Source organism: Panulirus ornatus, chromosome 2 (assembly GCF_036320965.1).
Source record: "Panulirus ornatus isolate Po-2019 chromosome 2, ASM3632096v1, whole genome shotgun sequence".
NCBI classification, from domain to species: domain Eukaryota; kingdom Metazoa; phylum Arthropoda; class Malacostraca; order Decapoda; family Palinuridae; genus Panulirus; species Panulirus ornatus.
This window is the reverse complement of record NC_092225.1, coordinates 18193124-18215501: the sequence shown is the minus strand read 5'-3', so window position 1 is coordinate 18215501 and position 22378 is coordinate 18193124. Positions and strand designations below refer to the sequence as shown.

Here is a 22378-nt window from a genome sequence, read left to right as displayed (position 1 = left end):
TTTTTCGTAAACCATGTATTCCCAGTCACTATTCCTCATTTCTCACGGAGCATCAAACACACACACGCACACACACACACACACACACACACACACACACACACACACACACTCACACACACATACACACACACACATCATTATGAATGTCATAAACAGTCCATGAACTAGCGCATAGCTAAGCAAGTAAACACTTGAGTTCTTTGTTTTATGTGGTATGTCAACCACTGCACTATTCTAACACAATCAACGTGTAGCGATTCATCACTTCATATTCAACTAATCAACCATTAGATACAATATATATATATATATATATATATATATATATATATATATATATATATATATATATATATATATATATATATATATAAACCATATGTTGTACTCTGTAAACCTTCCTGTATATCTGCCACTCTGACTGTGTCGATGTAACTCACTTATGTGCTTGTCATGAGCGTGGAAATACCCGCCACCTCCCCTCCTTGACCTTAAGCTTTTGTATGATTTGTTTTTACTAGTTATGAGGACGACTTCTTGTTTTGTGGTATGTCATCTGTGTATTTTCAGCTGAATGGTTACCTGAGTTCAACAGACCGATTATGATGATGATAATAATAATAATAATAATAATAATAATAATAATAGTAATAATAATGATAATGACAAGGAGAAGAAAAAGAATGATAATGATAATAATGATAATGATTATGATTATTATCATTACTATTCTATCCTCATCCTCTGCTTGCACTATGGTCGGGGAGATTGGTCTGCGGTTCAGCTCTTTATCTTCATCTTCTTTACTATTTGTTCTCTTTTATTGACCCTCTTTCACTCGTTGGCAATTGAACTTTTGCCAGCGACATCTTGAATAATATTTCAAGTGATCTGTCAAGAGTATCTGCACATATCTTTAGATCATATGGAGAGATTACATCAGGACCATGAGCCTTTAAGGATCAAAACCCTTTAGTATTTTATCTTAAGATATTTCAATGCTTTCTTAAACCTTTTTCACACATTGGGTCCTCGTGTCGTCCAGTGTGAAAACACCTTCGACCCTGTCATTTACCTTCTTCACATATTGGGTCTTAGTGTTGTCCAGTGTGAAAACACCTTCGACCCTGTCATTTATTTCCTCACATATCATTTCCTTACATCATCCTCTACAGCTTTTATCTCTCAGTCCCTAAGCATGATTAGCTGCTCCTTAATTAACAGTTTGCCTCTGATGAATTTATGGAAAAAGTTTGGATTCTCCCCTACCTTTTCCACGACACTCTTTGCAAAACGTCTTTCATCCTCCTTTCTATGTACTGTGTTGGTTTCTTGCTGTCGTATGCTTTTCAAATGCTGGCTGGCTGAGGTACCGCCTGTAACTTCGAAACTATACATTGCCAAGTTCCATCTTTCTTCATATATCTTTTATTTAGACACATTTTCCCTCTGTTTTTTGTATTGCCACGTCCCTAATGTTCTTGGTGACTTCGACAGAAATTCCACCACCATATTGCCATAGTTCCTAGCTATTGAGTTCCATTTCCCAGCTTCTCTTACATGAATTGGTTTCTTTATAATTTCTTTTATGTCTCCTCTTTGCGTCATGTGTCAATGTTTGTCTTTTTATATTCTCATTTACCACATGATCACACTCCAGTATGACATGATCACCTTTACCCACTGGTGTATCACGCATGATATTTTCCATGTCCATGCTACTTTGTTTGGAAATCAGATCTAGTAATGATGGTAAGTCTCTCAGTTATCCTAGTGTGTATATGTTCCGCGAAATGTTGGTATAGATGTACCTGTATATACTCTTAACTTGTTTACGTGACCTTCTGTCACCATGAGAATCCATATTCCACAAGTCGATCTCTTTATAAGTGAAATCCAATATTACTTAATCCTCGTCTCTCAAAAGTGCGTGTGTTACTGCTTCATGTACCATCTTGATTTTTTCCCTCACTGTTGTAACTGTATTTGATCCTGTTCAATAAGATTCTCTGGAGGGTTATATATATTATCACGATCTTGTGCATTTCTTTCCTACAGTTACTCTTCACGTTATGTATTGGATAGACTGAGACTTCTCCCAGTATTTCCTGAACCTCAAAGCTGTCTCCTTTAGAGACAGTCAGTCCTCCTCTTTCTCCTCCTCCTCCTTCTCCTCCTTCGTCGTCCTCTTCTCTCCTTGCCCCTACGTATCCCTCTGGATGGAGCAGGTGAGATCTTATCCCTTTGGTAGTTTACTGTGTCCACCATTCCACAAAAAATATTAGGTGCATTCTCCTGGAAATCCAGTTCTGTACGATTTGCTACTGGTCCATCTACTTTCACGTTATCGGCGGAGGTGTCCCGTTCTCTTGTTTCATTTGGTGTCTCCCGTTCTTTGCCTTACTGTATTCTCCATTTTTCTCCCTTTCTTCCCATGGTGGGTGGGTGGGTGGGAGGCGAACGCTATGCGCATGCTGCGCTCTGTGGCAAAATCTCGTCCTAGGTCCTGACTCTCTTTCCCTTTTACTATGTCTCACCATCTTTGGCGGTGACTTAGGAAGTCGGATGTTGCTGTGGTCGTACCAGGGGGGGGGGGGGGTAGAAAAGGGCCCATCCAATAACCACAGGACACTCCTCCCACTGAACACGTGACCCCTCTCACTGACCACGTGGTACCCCACTGATCATGTGTACCCCCCCCCCCCCCCCCCCGATGACCACCATCACGTGGCCCACACACTACGTGGCCTTCCGCTGACCACGTATGTACCCTTTACCTTTCACAACATATTCAAAAGGCCTGGAGCCGCGGCTACAGGTATAAGAGGGACGTGAACAAGGGCGACGCTGGGGTTCGATGCTGCCCCATAAAACTGAATGTTGACGTTGAAGAGGTCCAGGTGGTTGACAGGTGGGGGACAAGGGTTCAAGTAGCGACAGACTTTGGATGAGGAGGAGGAGGAGGAAGGGAGTCCCAGGTGGTGACGGATAAGTGGAGGAGGAGGGACTCGATGTGTGGATGAAAGGTGGAGGAGAGGAGAAGGGTTGATTAAGGTGGTGACGGTTGGAGGAGGATCAAGATGATGACAGGTGGTAGGAAAAAGGTCTTGGAGGTGAAAGGTGGTGTAGTAAGGCCCAGGTGGTAACATACTGGGAAGGACAGGTTCAGGGGAAGCCACCAGTTGGAGACGAATCTTATGCAAGAGAGACACACACGTGGTATCCAGGTGGTACGCTGCTTTACCAAATGATGACGTGTGAGACAGATGGTCACAGATGGCACGGGTGGAAGTAGGGCGTCCAGGTGTTGGTAGTAGATGATGGGGGGGGGGGGAGGTGAGAGCCGGGAGGGAGGTGAAATGTCACCATCAGGTGTGTGGGACTGGCCCTGGGAGGCACACCTCTGGGGTAGCCCCGTGGGACTGGCCCTGGGAGGCACACCTCTGGGGTAGCCCCGTGGGACTGGCCCTGGGAGGTAGCTCCGGTGGGGGTAATACTGACGTGCACCCCCTTTCCCCCCTCTTACGCTCCCCCGAAGGGCACACACACTCTCTCTCTCTCTTACCCCCTGGCCTTCTCCGTCCCACCCCCTTCCCTTCCCTTCCCCCACACCACATAAACAAGCCATTCGTCCATACCTCCACCTCCTCTCTGTTTCCCACCACCGCCTACGTGGTATCCCCACATCCGTATGTATCCACACGTACTTCCACTTCTTCCACACGTAATTCCACCTCCTCCAGCACACGTACCCTCCTCCTCCACCGCACGCACCCACCCCCCTCCTCCACTACAAGTGTCTCCACCTCGTTCTTCTGCCTCTCCACCTCATCTACATACACTGCAATCTGCTCCCTCGCTGCTGCAGGCCCGTTACCACACGATAATGGCAACACAGCAAACCATAACAAAGACATATATACATAAACATATTCAGGAATGGTACTTACGCAGATTTTTAAAAAGCTTTCGCAATATCAAGTCATATGGCATATGGCATCGAGTATAGGCGTAGACTGAATATATTCATTTAACGAGGGAAATCATCCGAGTGGGTCTGCCTGAGAAGCAAGACAGTACAAAGTTCATGTGTTTGTCAGTATGTATGTCAGTGACCTGGAGACAAAACTCACCAGTAAGCTCTCAAAAATTGCCGATGACACGAAATTAAGAGGGTTAAAAGAAAGAAAACTTTAGTGATTCAAAGATATTTCGACGCATTCATGCAATATTCTGAGACTTGAGCAATCGAGTTCACTTGATAAATGCTAAATAACGCGTGTCTGGTCAGGAAAGTACTAAATATAATTGTATCACGATTAGTAGTAAGCCATTATCAGGAGTACATGAAGGAAATAGCCCTGGAGTGATGACCAGTAATAGCCTAAAATGGAGAAAGTAGTGCTAACCTTGCTCACAGTAAACACAATGTAAACTTTAATAACAGTGAGAAGTATAAACTGTGAAACTGAAGGCATTCACATTGCCCTAGGCAAGCTTCTGTTCGGTTACTCTGTTTCGTTTCCGGTAGATAAACATCAAAGACGAAGAAAAGTAGAATAAATACAGAGGCGAGCAACAAAGTGATTTCCGTCTTTCAGGCATAAACATGACGAACAAAGAATCAAGAGACCAAATACCATTTTCCCTGTGAAATACAGACTCCGACTAACAGGTTGGAAAATACTAAATGATTTTGCCAGTATAGCTTCCAGATTCGTTGACGTTAGACAGAAATACAATGGTAGGAAGTAACGACATACAGTGAATAAAAAGGAGATGTAATCAAACGTGGACAAAATTTCATAGGTACAGATTTCTAGGAGACTGGATGAAACAACTGGCAGATGTTGCCAAGGCGAGATCTATTAACACTTTTAAGTCACAGTTGGACAAATACCATCTTGATATTAATTACCCATAGATTTACCGGTTTGAGAAGGTCAATATATTATACTTAAACTTCATTTTTTTTCTTTTAATATTTGAGCTTATAATGTATCGGAGTATCCAGCGTCTGAGAGTAGATCGGAATGTTTTTCGTTCATACTTTCCTATAGAATATCCATGACAGTATCATATTTTCTTACTATATGTTGCTGCTTCATAGCTATCTTCTTACTAGCTGATGTACCGGAGGTGGTGATATGTGAGAAGAAGCATTCTTCTTTTAATGATAATCTTTATGCATCTATGTAGAGGGAGGAAGGTGGGGTCCTTTTACTGCCTTGCAGGGATACAACTTTGTCATACACCATTACGCCTTCTGTAATCTGTCCTGCTCTTGTTCTGTCCTCCAGCAGATAACTTCGTCATAGAGTAACAGGTCTTCTGCTATCTGTCCTTCTTTTATACTGTCCTCCAGCGCATAACCTCGTCATAGGCTATCAGGTCCTCTGTTATCTGTCCCTCCCAGGTGTTTCCTGTCATGTATGTCCTTCCCTTTAGCAGTCTTTTCATCCTCCCTATACCTTCACCCGTACCACCTTCTTGACCAACTTATCATCATCCAAGCATCCTTTCAAAGCGTCCTACACAGCCATACTGTCTTGATAAACTTTCATACATGTGCCTTTCTAGCAATTTTTTGCACGTCAAATATCTTTCATATCCTCATTATTTACTTCATTTAGTCTCTCAATTTTGGTAATATTAGGCTGCGCATGACTCATCTCTACTGTTCTTATCTTTTAACCAGTCTGGAGATAGAGAAGGTAAGGTGTTCACATCCACACAGCAAAGTTGGAATAAAAGCAGATCATTGTACAAGTTTCTTGCGTCCTCTGATCATTTTTCCCAGTTCACCAAAGCTTTCAGTGCAATCCAGTTCTGGAAATACTTTCAGCTACAAATTTCCGAATGTGATCCTTTCTGATCGTGACTCCCAGATATATAACCTTAGTAAGAGCCTCTACGTTCTCTCTCATTTCAATTGATATTGCGGCGTGATAGCTCTTATCTATCAAGAAGAAGTTTTGCTGTTATAGGCATTATCTTCCAACAGCTTCTTGCAACACATCTGCAGAGTGACGTACCACGCAATCCAAACTCTTCTTCTGATTCATCTAACAACACAGCATCATCTGCATTTACGAATGAGGTAGTTTCCATTCCATGTCTCCACGATTCAGCATTACAATGCTGTCACTCCATTTCACTCGTGTCACAAATAATGCTCAGTTAACACACACACACACAAGTTTATTAAACAACCACAGTGATATCACATAACTTTGACTCGACTCATATATATATATATATATATATATATATATATATATATATATATATATATTTATATATATATATATATATATATATATTTCAAACCACTCGCTTGTACCATTTCTTTTCCTCGCTCACCCACGCATTATTCTCATCATTAAAACTTTATCTACCGGACTCCGCTTACACAAAGCTACACCGCGAGTGAAAAGTCACCTTAAGGCGAAGGTGTATTACTGGGAAGTACAGTCTCGTTAAGAGCTTCTTACTCCAGAGGAGTCTACATTTCCCTGCTGCTGAGAGTTAGCGCAGCCTTTAGAAAGGTCCTGGGTAACACCAGGACTCTTTGATATGAATTGGTCCTGGGGTAACGATAGATAAATGATGAAACAGCCTTCCCCACCTCTTGCAACCCTCCTCATTTGCCATAGGCACTTTCTTCACACACACACACACACACACACACACACACACACACACACACACACTCACACACTTTATTACCTTCTTTCAAATTATTTTGCAATTATTCCTAACATCTTATTCCATCTTTCTTCGACGATCATAATTGCTCTCATTTTATTCATATACTCTATCTGTTCACATTCTATATTCACCTTTGTGGTAGCCAGCTTCCTCCTTTTTCACGTTTTCATCGACATGTCGTTTTCTTAATTCAACTTTATTTGTGAATTAGGTTTGACGCCGTCATACCTTCACTCACATTTCTCGTCCTGCATCATCTTGAATAACTATCATATAATTAGACAAACCTCCACCAGTCCTCATAACACACGACACATAGGCACAACTCCCTACTGCGTATTTTCCCTCTCAGTAGGAAAATATATATATATATATATATATATATATATATATATATATATATATATATATATATATATATATATATATTTTTTATACTATTCGCCATTTCCCGCATTAGCGAGGTAGCGCTAAGAACAGAGGACTGGGCCTTTGAGGGAATATCCTCACCTGGCCCCCTTCTCTGTTCCTTCTTTTGGAAAAAAATCAATAAATAAAAAAAAATAAAAAAAAAATAAAAAAAACGAGAGGGGAGGATTTCCAGCCCCCCGCTCCCTTCCCTTTTAGTCGCCTTCTACGACACGCAGGGAATACGTGGGAAGTATTCTTTCTCCCCTATCCCCAGGGATAATATATATATATATATATATATATATATATATATATATATATATATATATATATATATATATATATATATATATATATATATATATATATATATATATGCAACATTCTGACCCGCTAACGTGCATAAATGTGTATATCCCATGTACACTTTCACCGGTGTCAGTTTCATCCAGAACCTAACAGCCACCTATGTGTCCTTCTGGCGTGTCCTCCACCCGTCCATTCACATCATCACACACTCAAAGTCTCTCCCAGATCCACATCCTCAACCAGTCAGTATCCTTAACCTTCTTTTCCATTCCGTTACATGACGCACATGTCACTCATAAGATCATTCTAAAACTATCACGCTTGTAAGTTGTAATCAATGACATTTAGATTACACATAGTTGCAATGAAATGTCATTCCAGAGCTCTTAGTATTCATCAGATTCCAAAACACTTTCCTTCAGATAGTCCTCTGCACTTTCTAAGAGGCCCTGATTTGGCAACGTTCATTCTATTGCATTCAGGAGTTTCACTATCCCATAACTTTCTCTCGTACCTGCCAAGCATAGCTAACTCACCCTGCCTAAAAATATCACCAGCTGCCATCTCTTTGCATTCATTGCTTATTCCCCTCACATTATGTTCTTCCATACGTATCCCCGTCTCGTACAGTCATGGTGCCTACTTCTAAGGTCGTTCACGTCTTCTGCAGGAGCTAAGAGGGTGTTATCCTGAACCCTAGTTAGTATGGATTCCGGGACAAAAACGATCGAACGATGGAAAAATGCGAGGATAAAGCCATACAGAGAAAGGAGTGGGTGTGTGTTCCCATGATCCGTACGCCTGGAGGCATCACGCGAGGTGAAGCAATAGCCACATCTAGGAAAGAAATCTCTCAAACATGGAAATACGTCTCCGTGCATCCGACTCTCTCAGTCTGCAACGTATTTTGCTCTATTTATGGGATTAAACTCCCTACGAAGTATTCAGACCTGTCGACTTATCCCACAGATAGAGTCTTCTTCCCCTTTGTGGAAAAACATCTCTACGAATTTCTAAAAACTCGTCTCTCTCCCTTTCTTCCGTCTTGGTAACACTCCCACTGTCTCTACGATGGATAAAATCCATATCCTTTGGGGTTTTTTTTTGTTTTCCTTTCATTGTACCGTTTTTGAGACGATCCTGACATTTCTTCTCACTCGTCCTATGATCTTCCGTATATCGTTGGCTCAAAGCACACTGCATTCATCTGGAAACTGATGTAGTATGAGGATTGCTTTATATTCCTCCACATCTTTGGGATAAGTGCGTCTTGCCTCAAGCTTGCGTCTGTGGTTGATTCAATGTTTCGTGTCTGCCTCAGAGCCAACAATTTGACTTCCTTTTGGATGCATACTACATTGGTTCAGCCCACTACGAAGATGGAAAACTATTTTGATCATTCGACCTTTTTGTCCTACAGCTTCTGCTTCTGCTGTTTGAGGGGTCTTTGTGTGTGTGTGTGTGTGTGTGTGTGTGTGTGTGTGTGTGTGTGTACTAATGCACTTCTAAATCCATATTCTTATTTCTGATCACCAGTATGGTTTCCGCTGGAAGAGATCACCCGGAGACACTCATTCTTGCCTGACCTACATCTGATCTTCAGTCTCTAAGTGCATCAGGGAATCTCATGTTCTGGCACTATATATTTCGAAAGCCATCGATAAGATCTACTAGAAATGTCAGATTTCTTAACCTCATCCTTCCCTTCGCTTTACTTTCTCTTAAAACTCATTTCCAGTTTCGTGTCCAGTCGGTCTGTTGCTAAATTGGTTGAAGGACTGAATCATTCTATTTTTGCTTTCACTATAGGTAATCGCAGTAATTTTGTTCTCTTTTACTTCTATCCCCTTTAATCATTGATCTGCTCTCGACCAGTGATCTTATTCACTCCTTTGTTCATGTTTCAACTTCGTATTCTTCCAGTTCCGTTATGTATTAATTTTCGTCATTTATTTGTTCGTCTTGTATCGAACATAGATTCGACCACGTCCCTCATTTCGAACCTGGAAAATCGTGTATATCTTAGTGGATTAGAGAAAAACGGATCAAATTCAGTGTTTCCAGCCACATTTTATCTCTTTCAGTTACTTTATCTAAAACTGTTCTTGGCTTTGTTATTTACTTTGAAGGTTCTGAAGAAAAAAAAGAGAGAGAGATCATCGATTCTATACGTATCAAGTGCTTCAATCGTTCTTGGAAACTGTGTGTTACTAAAAGCAGCCAAAGTAGCCAGACGTTTGACCAGGTACTCGGGGACTCTGACCGGGTCCTGACTGTATGTATCTTCCTTCAGAGGAGATACTGCAGCTGGACGGAGGGTTGATCTGTCCGTGTGAGGAGTCACTGGTCATACATACCTGTAAGGGGTCGCTTCTTCCATCACCTTCCCTTTCGACGGAGTTCGCCTCATCAACACCTCACCTCATTCCTTAACTTGCGACACTCTCCTCTCTCTCTCTCTCTCTCTCTCTCTCTCTCTCTCTCTCTCTCTCTCTCTCTCTCTCTCTCTCTCTCTCTCGCTGTGGTTGCTCGTCTGTCTCCGCCTCTCCCCGGTGAGCCCCTGACAGCCTCTACATTCCACGTATATTGCGAGAATGTTGACAACTCGGAGTTTGGCAGGTTCTCTCATTTTTTATTTTCCTTTCTTTCTTTCTCCAACATCTACGCTGTGGAACTCTTCACCGCCATGCCTTTTTTTTTTTCTTTTTCTGATTTCCTACTGTCTGTCTCTCTTTATGAAGCAGGTCTAACATGAAGAATAAATAACACTTTATTTAACTAATTGGTTCGACATAAATATGAGAACCAGTAGCCATGATATATATATATATATATATATATATATATATATATATATATATATATATATATATATATATATATATATGTATATATATATATATATTATTAAGAGTCATCTGTAATGTGGTTATTTTACAACGAATCTATATGGAAATCATATTATAGCAGGTGAAATTACATTACAGTCGTAAAAGTTGAAATTACGTTAATCTTTTAAAGAGAATTTACAAACTGTAATTCATGCGATTATTTTATAAGAAGACAGTTTAGATGTTTATATTTATTTATTTGCTGCTTTGATTTGCCCGGATGACAATGACAAACAAAAAGCTGTGAATGCATGTGTCATGTTCATTGTCGAACATCCTTTCTATTTTCTGGATTTGATTTCTTCCCTTCGTAAAGACGATTGAAGGATCTGCTCTATTTGAAAACTGGTTAATGACCAGAACTCACGTTATATTTCAAGTACTTCTTGTGTTCGTTTGACTCTCAGACCACGAGCAAGGCATTAATACGACCCTTCAGCACATTGCTTAGGGTTTGATTCAAGGAATGATGTCGTAGGATGTAATTACGAAACGCCAGACCACCATACTCAAGGGTCGCACATTTGTGCATGTGGGTTGTTAAGTCATGTCGTACTGTTTTCTCGTAGTTTTTTTTTTCTCAGTGAGATACATCCATCCCTCCCTGAACGTTTTCCCTCACTCATCCTATATCCTACCTTACTTATCTCATTTTCTCCATATTTGCTTTTCTTTCCATTCTCCATACACATCCCGTCTTCCTCACACTGTCTCTCCTTTTTTTTACATAAATGTGTCATGTCCAGTTCCTCATTCCTCTTCTCTTACCCAGACTTTTCCTCTATCCCATATACTCCCTGTTCTATGCATGTTCTATTCTCTTATGCCTGTCTGTCCATTGATATATATATATATATATATATATATATATATATATATATATATATATATATATATATATATATATTATTATTATACTTATCTATTATACTTTGTCGCTGTCTCCCGCGTTTGCGAGGTAGCGCAAGGAAACAGACGAAAGAAATGGCTCAACCCCCCCCATACACATGTATATACATACGTCCACACACGCAAATATACATACCTACACAGCTTTCCATGGTTTACCCCAGACGCTTCACATGCCTTGATTCAATCCACTGACAGCACGTCAACCCCGGTATACCACATCGCTCCAATTCACTCTATTCCTTGCCCTCCTTTCACCCTCCTGCATGTTCAGGCCCCGATCACACAAAATCTTTTTCACTCCATCTTTCCACCTCCAATTTGGTCTCCCTCTTCTCCTCGTTCCCTCCACCTCCGACACATATATCCTCTTGGTCAATCTTTCCTCACTCATCCTCTCCATGTGCCCAAACCACTTCAAAAAACACCCTCTTCTGCTCTCTGGGGGCCTTGAAGATATATATATATATATATATATATATATATATATATATATATATATATATATATATATATATATATATATATATACTGCCTCTTATCATTTTCTCTTTCCCTCTAATCCTATCCTTTGCTTTCCAATTTCCTTTCCTTTATGAACCACCAGATCCTCCTGCTCCTCCTGATGGTGTTGGTGGTGACCCTGGGGATGTTGCTGCCCTACCTGGAACGAAGGGTGTCATAGCTGTCGCTGCAGATTCTCCTGCAGAAGGAACAAGCAACTTAAGACAGTGGACCAAAAAAACAGCTGTGGCGGCAGGCTCGTCTATAGGGAAGTCACCTCCGGTCGTGTGGTGGCGCTGTGGGGAGGGTGTATGCTGTGGGCGGGGGTGATGAGGCTTTGGCGAGGGTGGTGCTGTGGTGATGAGGGACGTAATGGTGGTGGTGGTGGTGAGTTATGGAGATGCTGTAGGGGGTGGTGATGTAAGGGATGGGATGTGGTGGTTGGTAGGGGAGGGAGGTGTGACGACGGGAGGGATTGTTTGAGGTCTGTGAGGATGGGGGAGAGAGGATTGGCGACTGTAAATGTGGGGTTGTGACATCTCTAGCGGTAGGGAAGGGGTGTGTAATGAACGGAAGGGGCGGGCTTTGTGACAACGATGAGGGAGAGGGAGGGGGAGAAAGGTTGTATGACGCCAGTGAGGGAGGGAGGGAGGAATATGTGACGACTTTAAGGATAGGGGAAGGGGTGTGACGACTGTGACGGAGGGGGGGAGGAAGGTGTTGTGTGACGACTGTGACCGTAACAGTAATAACGAGGCCATAAATAACATAATAGTAATGAGATACAAAGTACATAACTTGATACATGAAAATAATCATAAAAGGCTTATCTCTCTACAGATGATAACGATGGTTAGTAACAGGTAATGATAATGATAAATAGTGATGGATGGTCAGATTACACCTACCGTTTAATTAGACATTGAAAACCTTGAGTATGTTCATAAGACGGTAATCATGATAGTGAACTGATGTGGTGGATTTGGGTATTATGAGCTGTTGGGTTCCCTTCTCCTTCCCACATCATTCCTTCTCTCCATTCCTCCCTCTCACATCGACCCCTCTACTTTCCCACATCAACCCCACTCCCTTCCCTCCCTCTCACATCAACCCCCTCTCCCTTCACTCCCTCCCTCATCAACCCCTTCCCTCCATCCTAATCAACCCTTCTCCTCCCTCTCACATTAATCCCTCCCCTCACGTGGTATATTAGGAGACATGATGTATTAGCCGCGTGCGCTACACGCCAGCCCTGCCTTTGGGCAAAACATCGTCGCAGAGTACTGGTACCTGAACTCTCTCTCTCTCTCTCTCTCTCTCTCTCTCTCTCTCTCTCTCTCTCTCTCTCTCTCTCTCAGAGCACAAAAGGCAAGAAGCCACTGTAGACAATCCCAGCCTTGGGGAGGTTAGGTAGGTAGGTAGGTGCCCCGAAGCTCACCTTATATAGGTTACATGCCAGTAGCCGGCCCCTGGCTTCGCTCGGGGGACCTGCTTTGCCCTCTCTCTCTCTCTCCCTCCCTCCCTCCCTCCCTCCCTCATGGGGATCACGACTCGGCCGTTCCTCCAGACATCACCATTCCCCCCCTGGGTTGGTTCTGGCCGCTGCGCTTGCCCGAGGGAACGATAGTCTCCCTCGGGGGGGATTTCCAACATTACTGAGGCGATTGGGAAATCTATCTTCTACCTCTCACCCCCAGGGTTGATGAACACAGTATTAGCTTCGCTATCCCTGAAGATCTATTGACCTATCTATTTCTCCAGGGGTTCGTGATCACGTTATTGCCTTCAGTTCTTCTAGCGATCGATCTATCTATCTCCCCCAGGGTTGGTTGAACGCAGCATTGACTTCAGTCCTCCTGGAGATATATTCATCTGTCTACCTCCCCCAGGGTTAGTGAACACGGTATTGGCTTCAGTAGCCTCAGAGTTCTGAGAATTCCCCCGTGGGTATGGCCAGCCACCTGGGGCATAACGTAAAAATGTTGCCTTACAGGTCTTCTTGCCCACACCCTCAGGGTAATAGCCCATGATCTGGTCTGAGGACAGGATGGTATAGCTCCCAGAGTAAATGGCAGACATTATGATGTCTCATTTCGTAGAATACTCTGTAGATTGATATTTGGGACGTCATTAGATCATCGGGAAAAGCGACTTTAGCTTAAATCTAACTAAGACGAGAGCTATATTGTCATAAAAATATAGAAGGTACATGGACACGTCTGTAGCAAGGGGTTTTATAGCTAACTTATGACGGTTACCAGATTATTTTCTTTTTAGAAATTCACATGAGACAAAACGAAGCGTACGTACCTAGCATTTAGAGCTAGATAAGCCGATAGCATGTTAGATGAGAACATGAACAGCTACAGGAGAACCTCCTCCCATCAGTAAAGTAAGAGTCAAGTTTATAAGTAAGTCGAGGAGTGAGAGGTCAAAAGAGGAGCAAAACAGAATATCAGGAATCGATTAGCCAACAGGAGTTTGCCTTCTGAGGATGCTGGCATTCCCGGTAGCCCATTGTCGCCAGCGCTCACGATGCGTGGCGTCTTCAGTGTTCCCGCGAAGTATAGACGAAAGGAAATGGACTGCAGACGAATGGAAATGTACTGACAGTATTTTTCTGTGAATAGATAATAGTACACCACGTTGTACACTGGTAGAGAAAAAGACGAATCTACGAGAAGTGACGACAGTGACCTCTTAACGTAAGAGTGAAATAGCATCTTCGACCATATCTACATCAAAGTAGCATCATAGATCATTATTTACAAAAGGATTCATGAAGTATGTGTTATGTGTAACCCAGTGCAAATGACATCCACTAATAGCTGACTGTCATTTTCATCAGACGATGACTCACCATCGGGTTCATCAGAAAGAAGATGTTGCCACCACATTCATTCTCATCAAAAGACGATGGTGCCAAAATCAGATTCATCAAGAGTCAACTCTCTCGCAGTCACTTTGGACAGAAATGCCTATTTCACCATCAGGGTCATTAAGAGCGCGACCTTCTCTTACAGTCAAACACGCTGACGCAATGATCAGTCTAATCGTGAGGTGCTAAGAATCTCCGGGTTTCCGCCTGACTATATATTACTCACGAGAGGGAGGGCTCAGGCAGCAGTAGTGCTGGCCTCTCCTACTCCCTTTCCCTCTCTGATAGACCTTCCTCATTTTCTGTTCACTCTGCCAACATTCGTGGTCTCTCGAATAACTTCTGTTGAACGCCATCTGTTCAGTACTTCTCCCAATATCTTACTTCTCTCTGAGACACAGTTGTCTAATGATGTTTTCACTAGCCCTTTTTGTAACTATAATCTCCACTCACGATTCCAATTCAGAGGTGGTGTTTGTGTTTATTACAACATCAACACACCTGATGTACGCCCCAAGGACTTTGAGTTTCCAAACTTTGATTTTATGTGGCCCAATGAGTCTCCCAACTGTCACACTTTTCCTTTGTTTCGCATACTGCTCTCCTTATTGTACATCTTTTATTTCTTCGACTTTCACAACTCTGTCATGAGACTGTTGGCATCCTTTCGCCCGCAGGCCAAGATCCTCTACTCAGAGGATTTCGCCATTCACCATAGGGAATGGTTGAATTCCTCCCATACGGATGGTGGGGGACTGAAACCCTCATATTCTCCATTTTCAATGATCTGAAGAAAACCATCTCCCACTGTGTCAATTACTGACCGCTTTGACCATCCTCCTCATATCCTGGATCTGTTTTTCACCCTTAATCCATTCAGCTGGACGCAATCTCGTTCTCATACGGTTCATCAGAATCGAAGTCTCATAAATGTATCTACTTTACCGGCACCTTCCACTCCAGCAGCCCTTTCTAAGCGAAAAAAATATCAGCACCTCAACAAACCTGAGAGGAAGTGCCTCAAAAAAAAAAGGAAATCAAAACGGTAATTATTTCATGATCGTTTTCATTAAAAAGACAATTGCATTTGCAACTCCACTGACGTGGGTAGGAAAGTACATGCTGGGTCTGAGAGTGTCGCGTACCTTGAATACCGACTAGCGATGTTGACAGAAGCCTTGAAGGAGAAACCGTCCGGGTTTCATTTAGCGTCGTGCCCCTGGGGGGGTAGAGGTACTAGGTCTGCCAGCCCAGCCCCCTGGCCTTGCCTCGGGCGTGGAGGTAAGGCGTCTGTCTGGTGGGAGAGTGGGGGGGGGGGGGGAGGTTAAGGTAGGTACGATGGGTAGGAGGTACCCACCCTCTGGGGCCCACACATTCCTCTGAGTTGAGGGGGGTGGGTGGGGATGGGTAGCAGGGGAAGCGATAGGACGGGGATTAGGGGGTTAGTATGTAGCGGGGGACCATTTTGTCCTCAAAGGATAGGTTAGTTTAGGATAGGTAAGGTTAAGTTAGGTTAGGTTAGGTTAGGTTAGGTTGTTGGAAGCTTGATATAAGGTGAGGGGTTTTACATGAATTTTTGTTCAGTTGACAAGAGGTGTGGCTGATCGAAGTGCATTAGTAGGCGGCGTTCAGTGGACCAGTGTGGCATATGACATTCCTTGAGTAGACGCGTGTAGCATACGACAGCGCTTTTTCATCCATTAGGCGTGGCATTTAACAGTACTTCAGTCGGCGGATGCTGCCTATGAAGGTACTCCACTAGACAGGTGTGATATATGCCAGTACTTCAGTAGACAGACGTGCCATGTGACAGTACACCAGGAGACACAGGTGTGGCATATGGCAAATAATCCGTCGACAGGTGTGGTATATGACAATACATAAGTTGACACAAGAGTGGTATATGACAGTACAGCAGTTGCCTTGTATAGTGTATGACATTTCAGTAGTAGACAGGTATGCCATAAGCCATATCATAACCAAAGAGGTGTGACATATGACAGCTCAATAGTAGACAGGTGTGGTATAAGACAGTATATCGCCATACAAGTGTGGCATAAGACGGTATATCACCGGACGGGTGTGGTATAAAACGGTATATCACCAGACAGGTGTGGCATAAGACGGTATATCACTAGACAGGTGTGGTATAAAGCGGTATATCACCAGACAGGTGTGGCATAAGACGGTATATCACTAGACAGGTGCGGTATAAAACGGTATATCACTAGACAGGTGTGGCATAAGACGGTATATCACTAGACAGGTGCGGTATAAAACGGTATATCACTAGACAGGTGTGGCATAAGACGGTATATCACCAGACAGGTGTGGCATAAGACGGTATATCACTAGACAGGTGTGGCACAAGACGTTATATCACCAGACAGGTGTGGCATAAGACGGTATATCACTAGACAGGTGTGGCATAAGACGGTATATCACTAGACAGGTGTGGTATAAGACAGTATATCGCCTAACAAGTGTGGCATAAGACGGTATATCACTAGACAGGTGTGGCATAAGACGGTATATCACTAGACAGGTGTGGTATAAGACAGTATATCGCCTAACAAGTGTGGCATAAGACGGTATATCACTAGACAGGTGTGGCATAAGACGGTATATCACTAGACAGGTGTGGCATAAGACGGTATATCACTAGACAGGTGTGGTATAAGACAGTATATCGCCTAACAAGTGTGGCATAAGACGGTATATCACTAGACAGGTGTGGCATAAGACGGTATATCACTAGACAGGTGTGGTATAAGACAGTATATCGCCTAACAAGTGTGGCATAAGACGGTATATCACTAGACAGGTGTGGTATAAGACAGTATATCGCCTAACAAGTGTGGCATAAGACGGTATATCACTAGACAGGTGTGGCATAAGACGGTATATCACTAGACAGGTGTGGTATAAAACGGTATATCACTAGACAGGTGTGGTATAAAACGGTATATCACTAGACAGGTGTGGCATAAGACGGTATATCACTAGACAGGTGTGGCATAAGACGGTATATCACTAGACAGGTGTGGCATAAGACGGTATATCACTAGACAGGTGTGGCATAAGACGGTATATCACTAGACAGGTGTGGTATAAAACGGTATATCACTAGACAGGTGTGGTATAAGACAGTATATCGCCTAACAAGTGTGGCATAAGACGGTATATCACTAGACAGGTGTGGTATAAGACAGTATATCGCCTAACAAGTGTGGCATAAGACGGTATATCACTAGACAGGTGTGGTATAAAACGGTATATCACTAGACAGGTGTGGTATAAAACGGTATATCACTAGACAGGTGTGGTATAAGACAGTATATCGCCTAACAAGTGTGGCATAAGACGGTATATCACTAGACAGGTGTGGTATAAAACGGTATATCACTAGACAGGTGTGGTATAAAACGGTATATCACTAGACAGGTGTGGTATAAAACGGTATATCACTAGACAGGTGTGGTATAAAACGGTATATCACTAGACAGGTGTGGTATAAGACAGTATATCGCCTAACAAGTGTGGCATAAGACGGTATATCACTAGACAGGTGTGGTATAAGACAGTATATCGCCTAACAAGTGTGGCATAAGACGGTATATCACTAGACAGGTGTGGCATAAGACGGTATATCACTAGACAGGTGTGGTATAAGACAGTATATCGCCTAACAAGTGTGGCATAAGACGGTATATCACTAGACAGGTGTGGCATAAGACGGTATATCACTAGACAGGTGTGGCATAAGACGGTATATCACTAGACAGGTGTGGCATAAGACGGTATATCACTAGACAGGTGTGGTATAAAACGGTATATCACTAGACAGGTGTGGTATAAAACGGTATATCACTAGACAGGTGTGGTATAAAACGGTATATCACTAGACAGGTGTGGCATAAGACGGTATATCACTAGACAGGTGTGGCATAAGACGGTATATCACTAGACAGGTGTGGTATAAGACAGTATATCGCCTAACAAGTGTGGCATAAGACGGTATATCACTAGACAGGTGTGGTATAAGACAGTATATCGCCTAACAAGTGTGGCATAAGACGGTATATCACTAGACAGGTGTGGTATAAGACAGTATATCGCCTAACAAGTGTGGCATAAGACGGTATATCACTAGACAGGTGTGGTATAAGACAGTATATCGCCTAACAAGTGTGGCATAAGACGGTATATCACTAGACAGGTGTGGTATAAAACGGTATATCACTAGACAGGTGTGGCATAAGACGGTATATCACTAGACAGGTGTGGTATAAGACAGTATATCGCCTAACAAGTGTGGCATAAGACGGTATATCACTAGACAGGTGTGGCATAAGACGGTATATCACTAGACAGGTGTGGCATAAGACGGTATATCACTAGACAGGTGTGGCATAAGACGGTATATCACTAGACAGGTGTGGCATAAGACGGTATATCACTAGACAGGTGTGGCATAAGACGGTATATCACTAGACAGGTGTGGCATAAGACGGTATATCACTAGACAGGTGTGGTATAAAACGGTATATCACTAGACAGGTGTGGCATAAGACGGTATATCACTAGACAGGTGTGGCATAAGACGGTATATCACTAGACAGGTGTGGCATAAGACGGTATATCACTAGACAGGTGTGGTATAAGACAGTATATCGCCTAACAAGTGTGGCATAAGACGGTATATCACTAGACAGGTGTGGCATAAGACGGTATATCACTAGACAGGTGTGGTATAAGACAGTATATCACTAGACAGGTGTGGCATAAGACGGTATATCACTAGACAGGTGTGGCATAAGACGGTATATCACTAGACAGGTGTGGCATAAGACGGTATATCACTAGACAGGTGTGGTATAAAACGGTATATCACTAGACAGGTGTGGTATAAAACGGTATATCACTAGACAGGTGTGGCATAAGACGGTATATCACTAGACAGGTGTGGCATAAGACGGTATATCACTAGACAGGTGTGGCATAAGACGGTATATCACTAGACAGGTGTGGCATAAGACGGTATATCACTAGACAGGTGTGGCATAAGACGGTATATCACTAGACAGGTGTGGTATAAGACAGTATATCGCCTAACAAGTGTGGCATAAGACGGTATATCACTAGACAGGTGTGGTATAAAACGGTATATCACTAGACAGGTGTGGCATAAGACGGTATATCACTAGACAGGTGTGGTATAAAACGGTATATCACTAGACAGGTGTGGCATAAGACGGTATATCACTAGACAGGTGTGGCATAAGACGGTATATCACTAGACAGGTGTGGTATAAGACAGTATATCGCCTAACAAGTGTGGCATAAGACGGTATATCACTAGACAGGTGTGGTATAAGACAGTATATCGCCTAACAAGTGTGGCATAAGACGGTATATCACTAGACAGGTGTGGCATAAGACGGTATATCACTAGACAGGTGTGGTATAAAACGGTATATCACTAGACAGGTGTGGCATAAGACGGTATATCACTAGACAGGTGTGGTATAAAACGGTATATCACTAGACAGGTGTGGTATAAAACGGTATATCACTAGACAGGTGTGGTATAAGACAGTATATCGCCTAACAAGTGTGGCATAAGACGGTATATCACTAGACAGGTGTGGCATAAGACGGTATATCACTAGACAGGTGTGGCATAAGACGGTATATCACTAGACAGGTGTGGCATAAGACGGTATATCACTAGACAGGTGTGGTATAAGACAGTATATCGCCTAACAAGTGTGGCATAAGACGGTATATCACTAGACAGGTGTGGCATAAGACGGTATATCACTAGACAGGTGTGGTATAAGACAGTATATCGCCTAACAAGTGTGGCATAAGACGGTATATCACTAGACAGGTGTGGCATAAGACGGTATATCACTAGACAGGTGCGGTATAAAACGGTATATCACTAGACAGGTGTGGTATAAGACAGTATATCGCCTAACAAGTGTGGCATAAGACGGTATATCACTAGACAGGTGTGGCATAAGACGGTATATCACTAGACAGGTGTGGCATAAGACGGTATATCACTAGACAGGTGTGGCATAAGACGGTATATCACTAGACAGGTGTGGCATAAGACGGTATATCACTAGACAGGTGTGGTATAAGACAGTATATCGCCTAACAAGTGTGGCATAAGACGGTATATCACTAGACAGGTGTGGCATAAGACGGTATATCACTAGACAGGTGTGGCATAAGACGGTATATCACTAGACAGGTGTGGCATAAGACGGTATATCACTAGACAGGTGTGGCATAAGACGGTATATCACTAGACAGGTGTGGCATAAGACGGTATATCACTAGACAGGTGTGGTATAAAACGGTATATCACTAGACAGGTGTGGCATAAGACGGTATATCACTAGACAGGTGTGGCATAAGACGGTATATCACTAGACAGGTGTGGCATAAGACGGTATATCACTAGACAGGTGTGGCATAAGACGGTATATCACTAGACAGGTGTGGCATAAGACGGTATATCACTAGACAGGTGTGGCATAAGACGGTATATCACTAGACAGGTGTGGCATAAGACGGTATATCACTAGACAGGTGTGGCATAAGACGGTATATCGCCTAACAAGTGTGGCATAAGACGGTATATCACTAGACAGGTGTGGCATAAGACGGTATATCACTAGACAGGTGTGGTATAAAACGGTATATCACTAGACAGGTGTGGCATAAGACGGTATATCACTAGACAGGTGTGGTATAAGACAGTATATCGCCTAACAAGTGTGGCATAAGACGGTATATCACTAGACAGGTGTGGCATAAGACGGTATATCACTAGACAGGTGTGGCATAAGACGGTATATCACTAGACAGGTGTGGCATAAGACGGTATATCACTAGACAGGTGTGGCATAAGACGGTATATCACTAGACAGGTGTGGTATAAGACAGTATATCGCCTAACAAGTGTGGCATAAGACGGTATATCACTAGACAGGTGTGGCATAAGACGGTATATCACTAGACAGGTGTGGTATAAAACGGTATATCACTAGACAGGTGTGGCATAAGACGGTATATCACTAGACAGGTGTGGTATAAAACGGTATATCACTAGACAGGTGTGGTATAAGACAGTATATCGCCTAACAAGTGTGGCATAAGACGGTATATCACTAGACAGGTGTGGCATAAGACGGTATATCACTAGACAGGTGTGGCATAAGACGGTATATCACTAGACAGGTGCGGTATAAAACGGTATATCACTAGACAGGTGTGGTATAAGACAGTATATCGCCTAACAAGTGTGGCATAAGACGGTATATCACTAGACAGGTGTGGTATAAGACAGTATATCGCCTAACAAGTGTGGCATAAGACGGTATATCACTAGACAGGTGTGGCATAAGACGGTATATCACTAGACAGGTGTGGTATAAAACGGTATATCACTAGACAGGTGTGGCATAAGACGGTATATCACTAGACAGGTGTGGCATAAGACGGTATATCACTAGACAGGTGTGGTATAAAACGGTATATCACTAGACAGGTGTGGCATAAGACGGTATATCACTAGACAGGTGTGGCATAAGACGGTATATCACTAGACAGGTGTGGTATAAGACAGTATATCGCCTAACAAGTGTGGCATAAGACGGTATATCACTAGACAGGTGTGGCATAAGACGGTATATCACTAGACAGGTGTGGCATAAGACGGTATATCACTAGACAGGTGTGGTAT

The 22378-nt window shown here is 42.8% G+C and overlaps 1 protein-coding gene across 4 annotated transcripts in view; it reads right to left on the bottom strand.

Annotated features, from left to right (window-relative positions):
• twz (BTB/POZ domain-containing protein twz) overlaps nt 1-22378 on the bottom strand; it is a 197728-nt gene that overhangs the window by 89131 nt on the left and 86219 nt on the right. For 2 of the 4 annotated variants that reach the window (XM_071670603.1, XM_071670621.1), the window contains exon 3: nt 11899-11937. The exons of the other annotated variants lie outside the window; for them this stretch is intronic. In XM_071670603.1, the coding sequence (XP_071526704.1) occupies nt 11899-11937 (39 nt within the window). The remainder of the gene's footprint in view (nt 1-11898; nt 11938-22378) is intronic. 4 annotated transcript variants of the gene reach the window in all.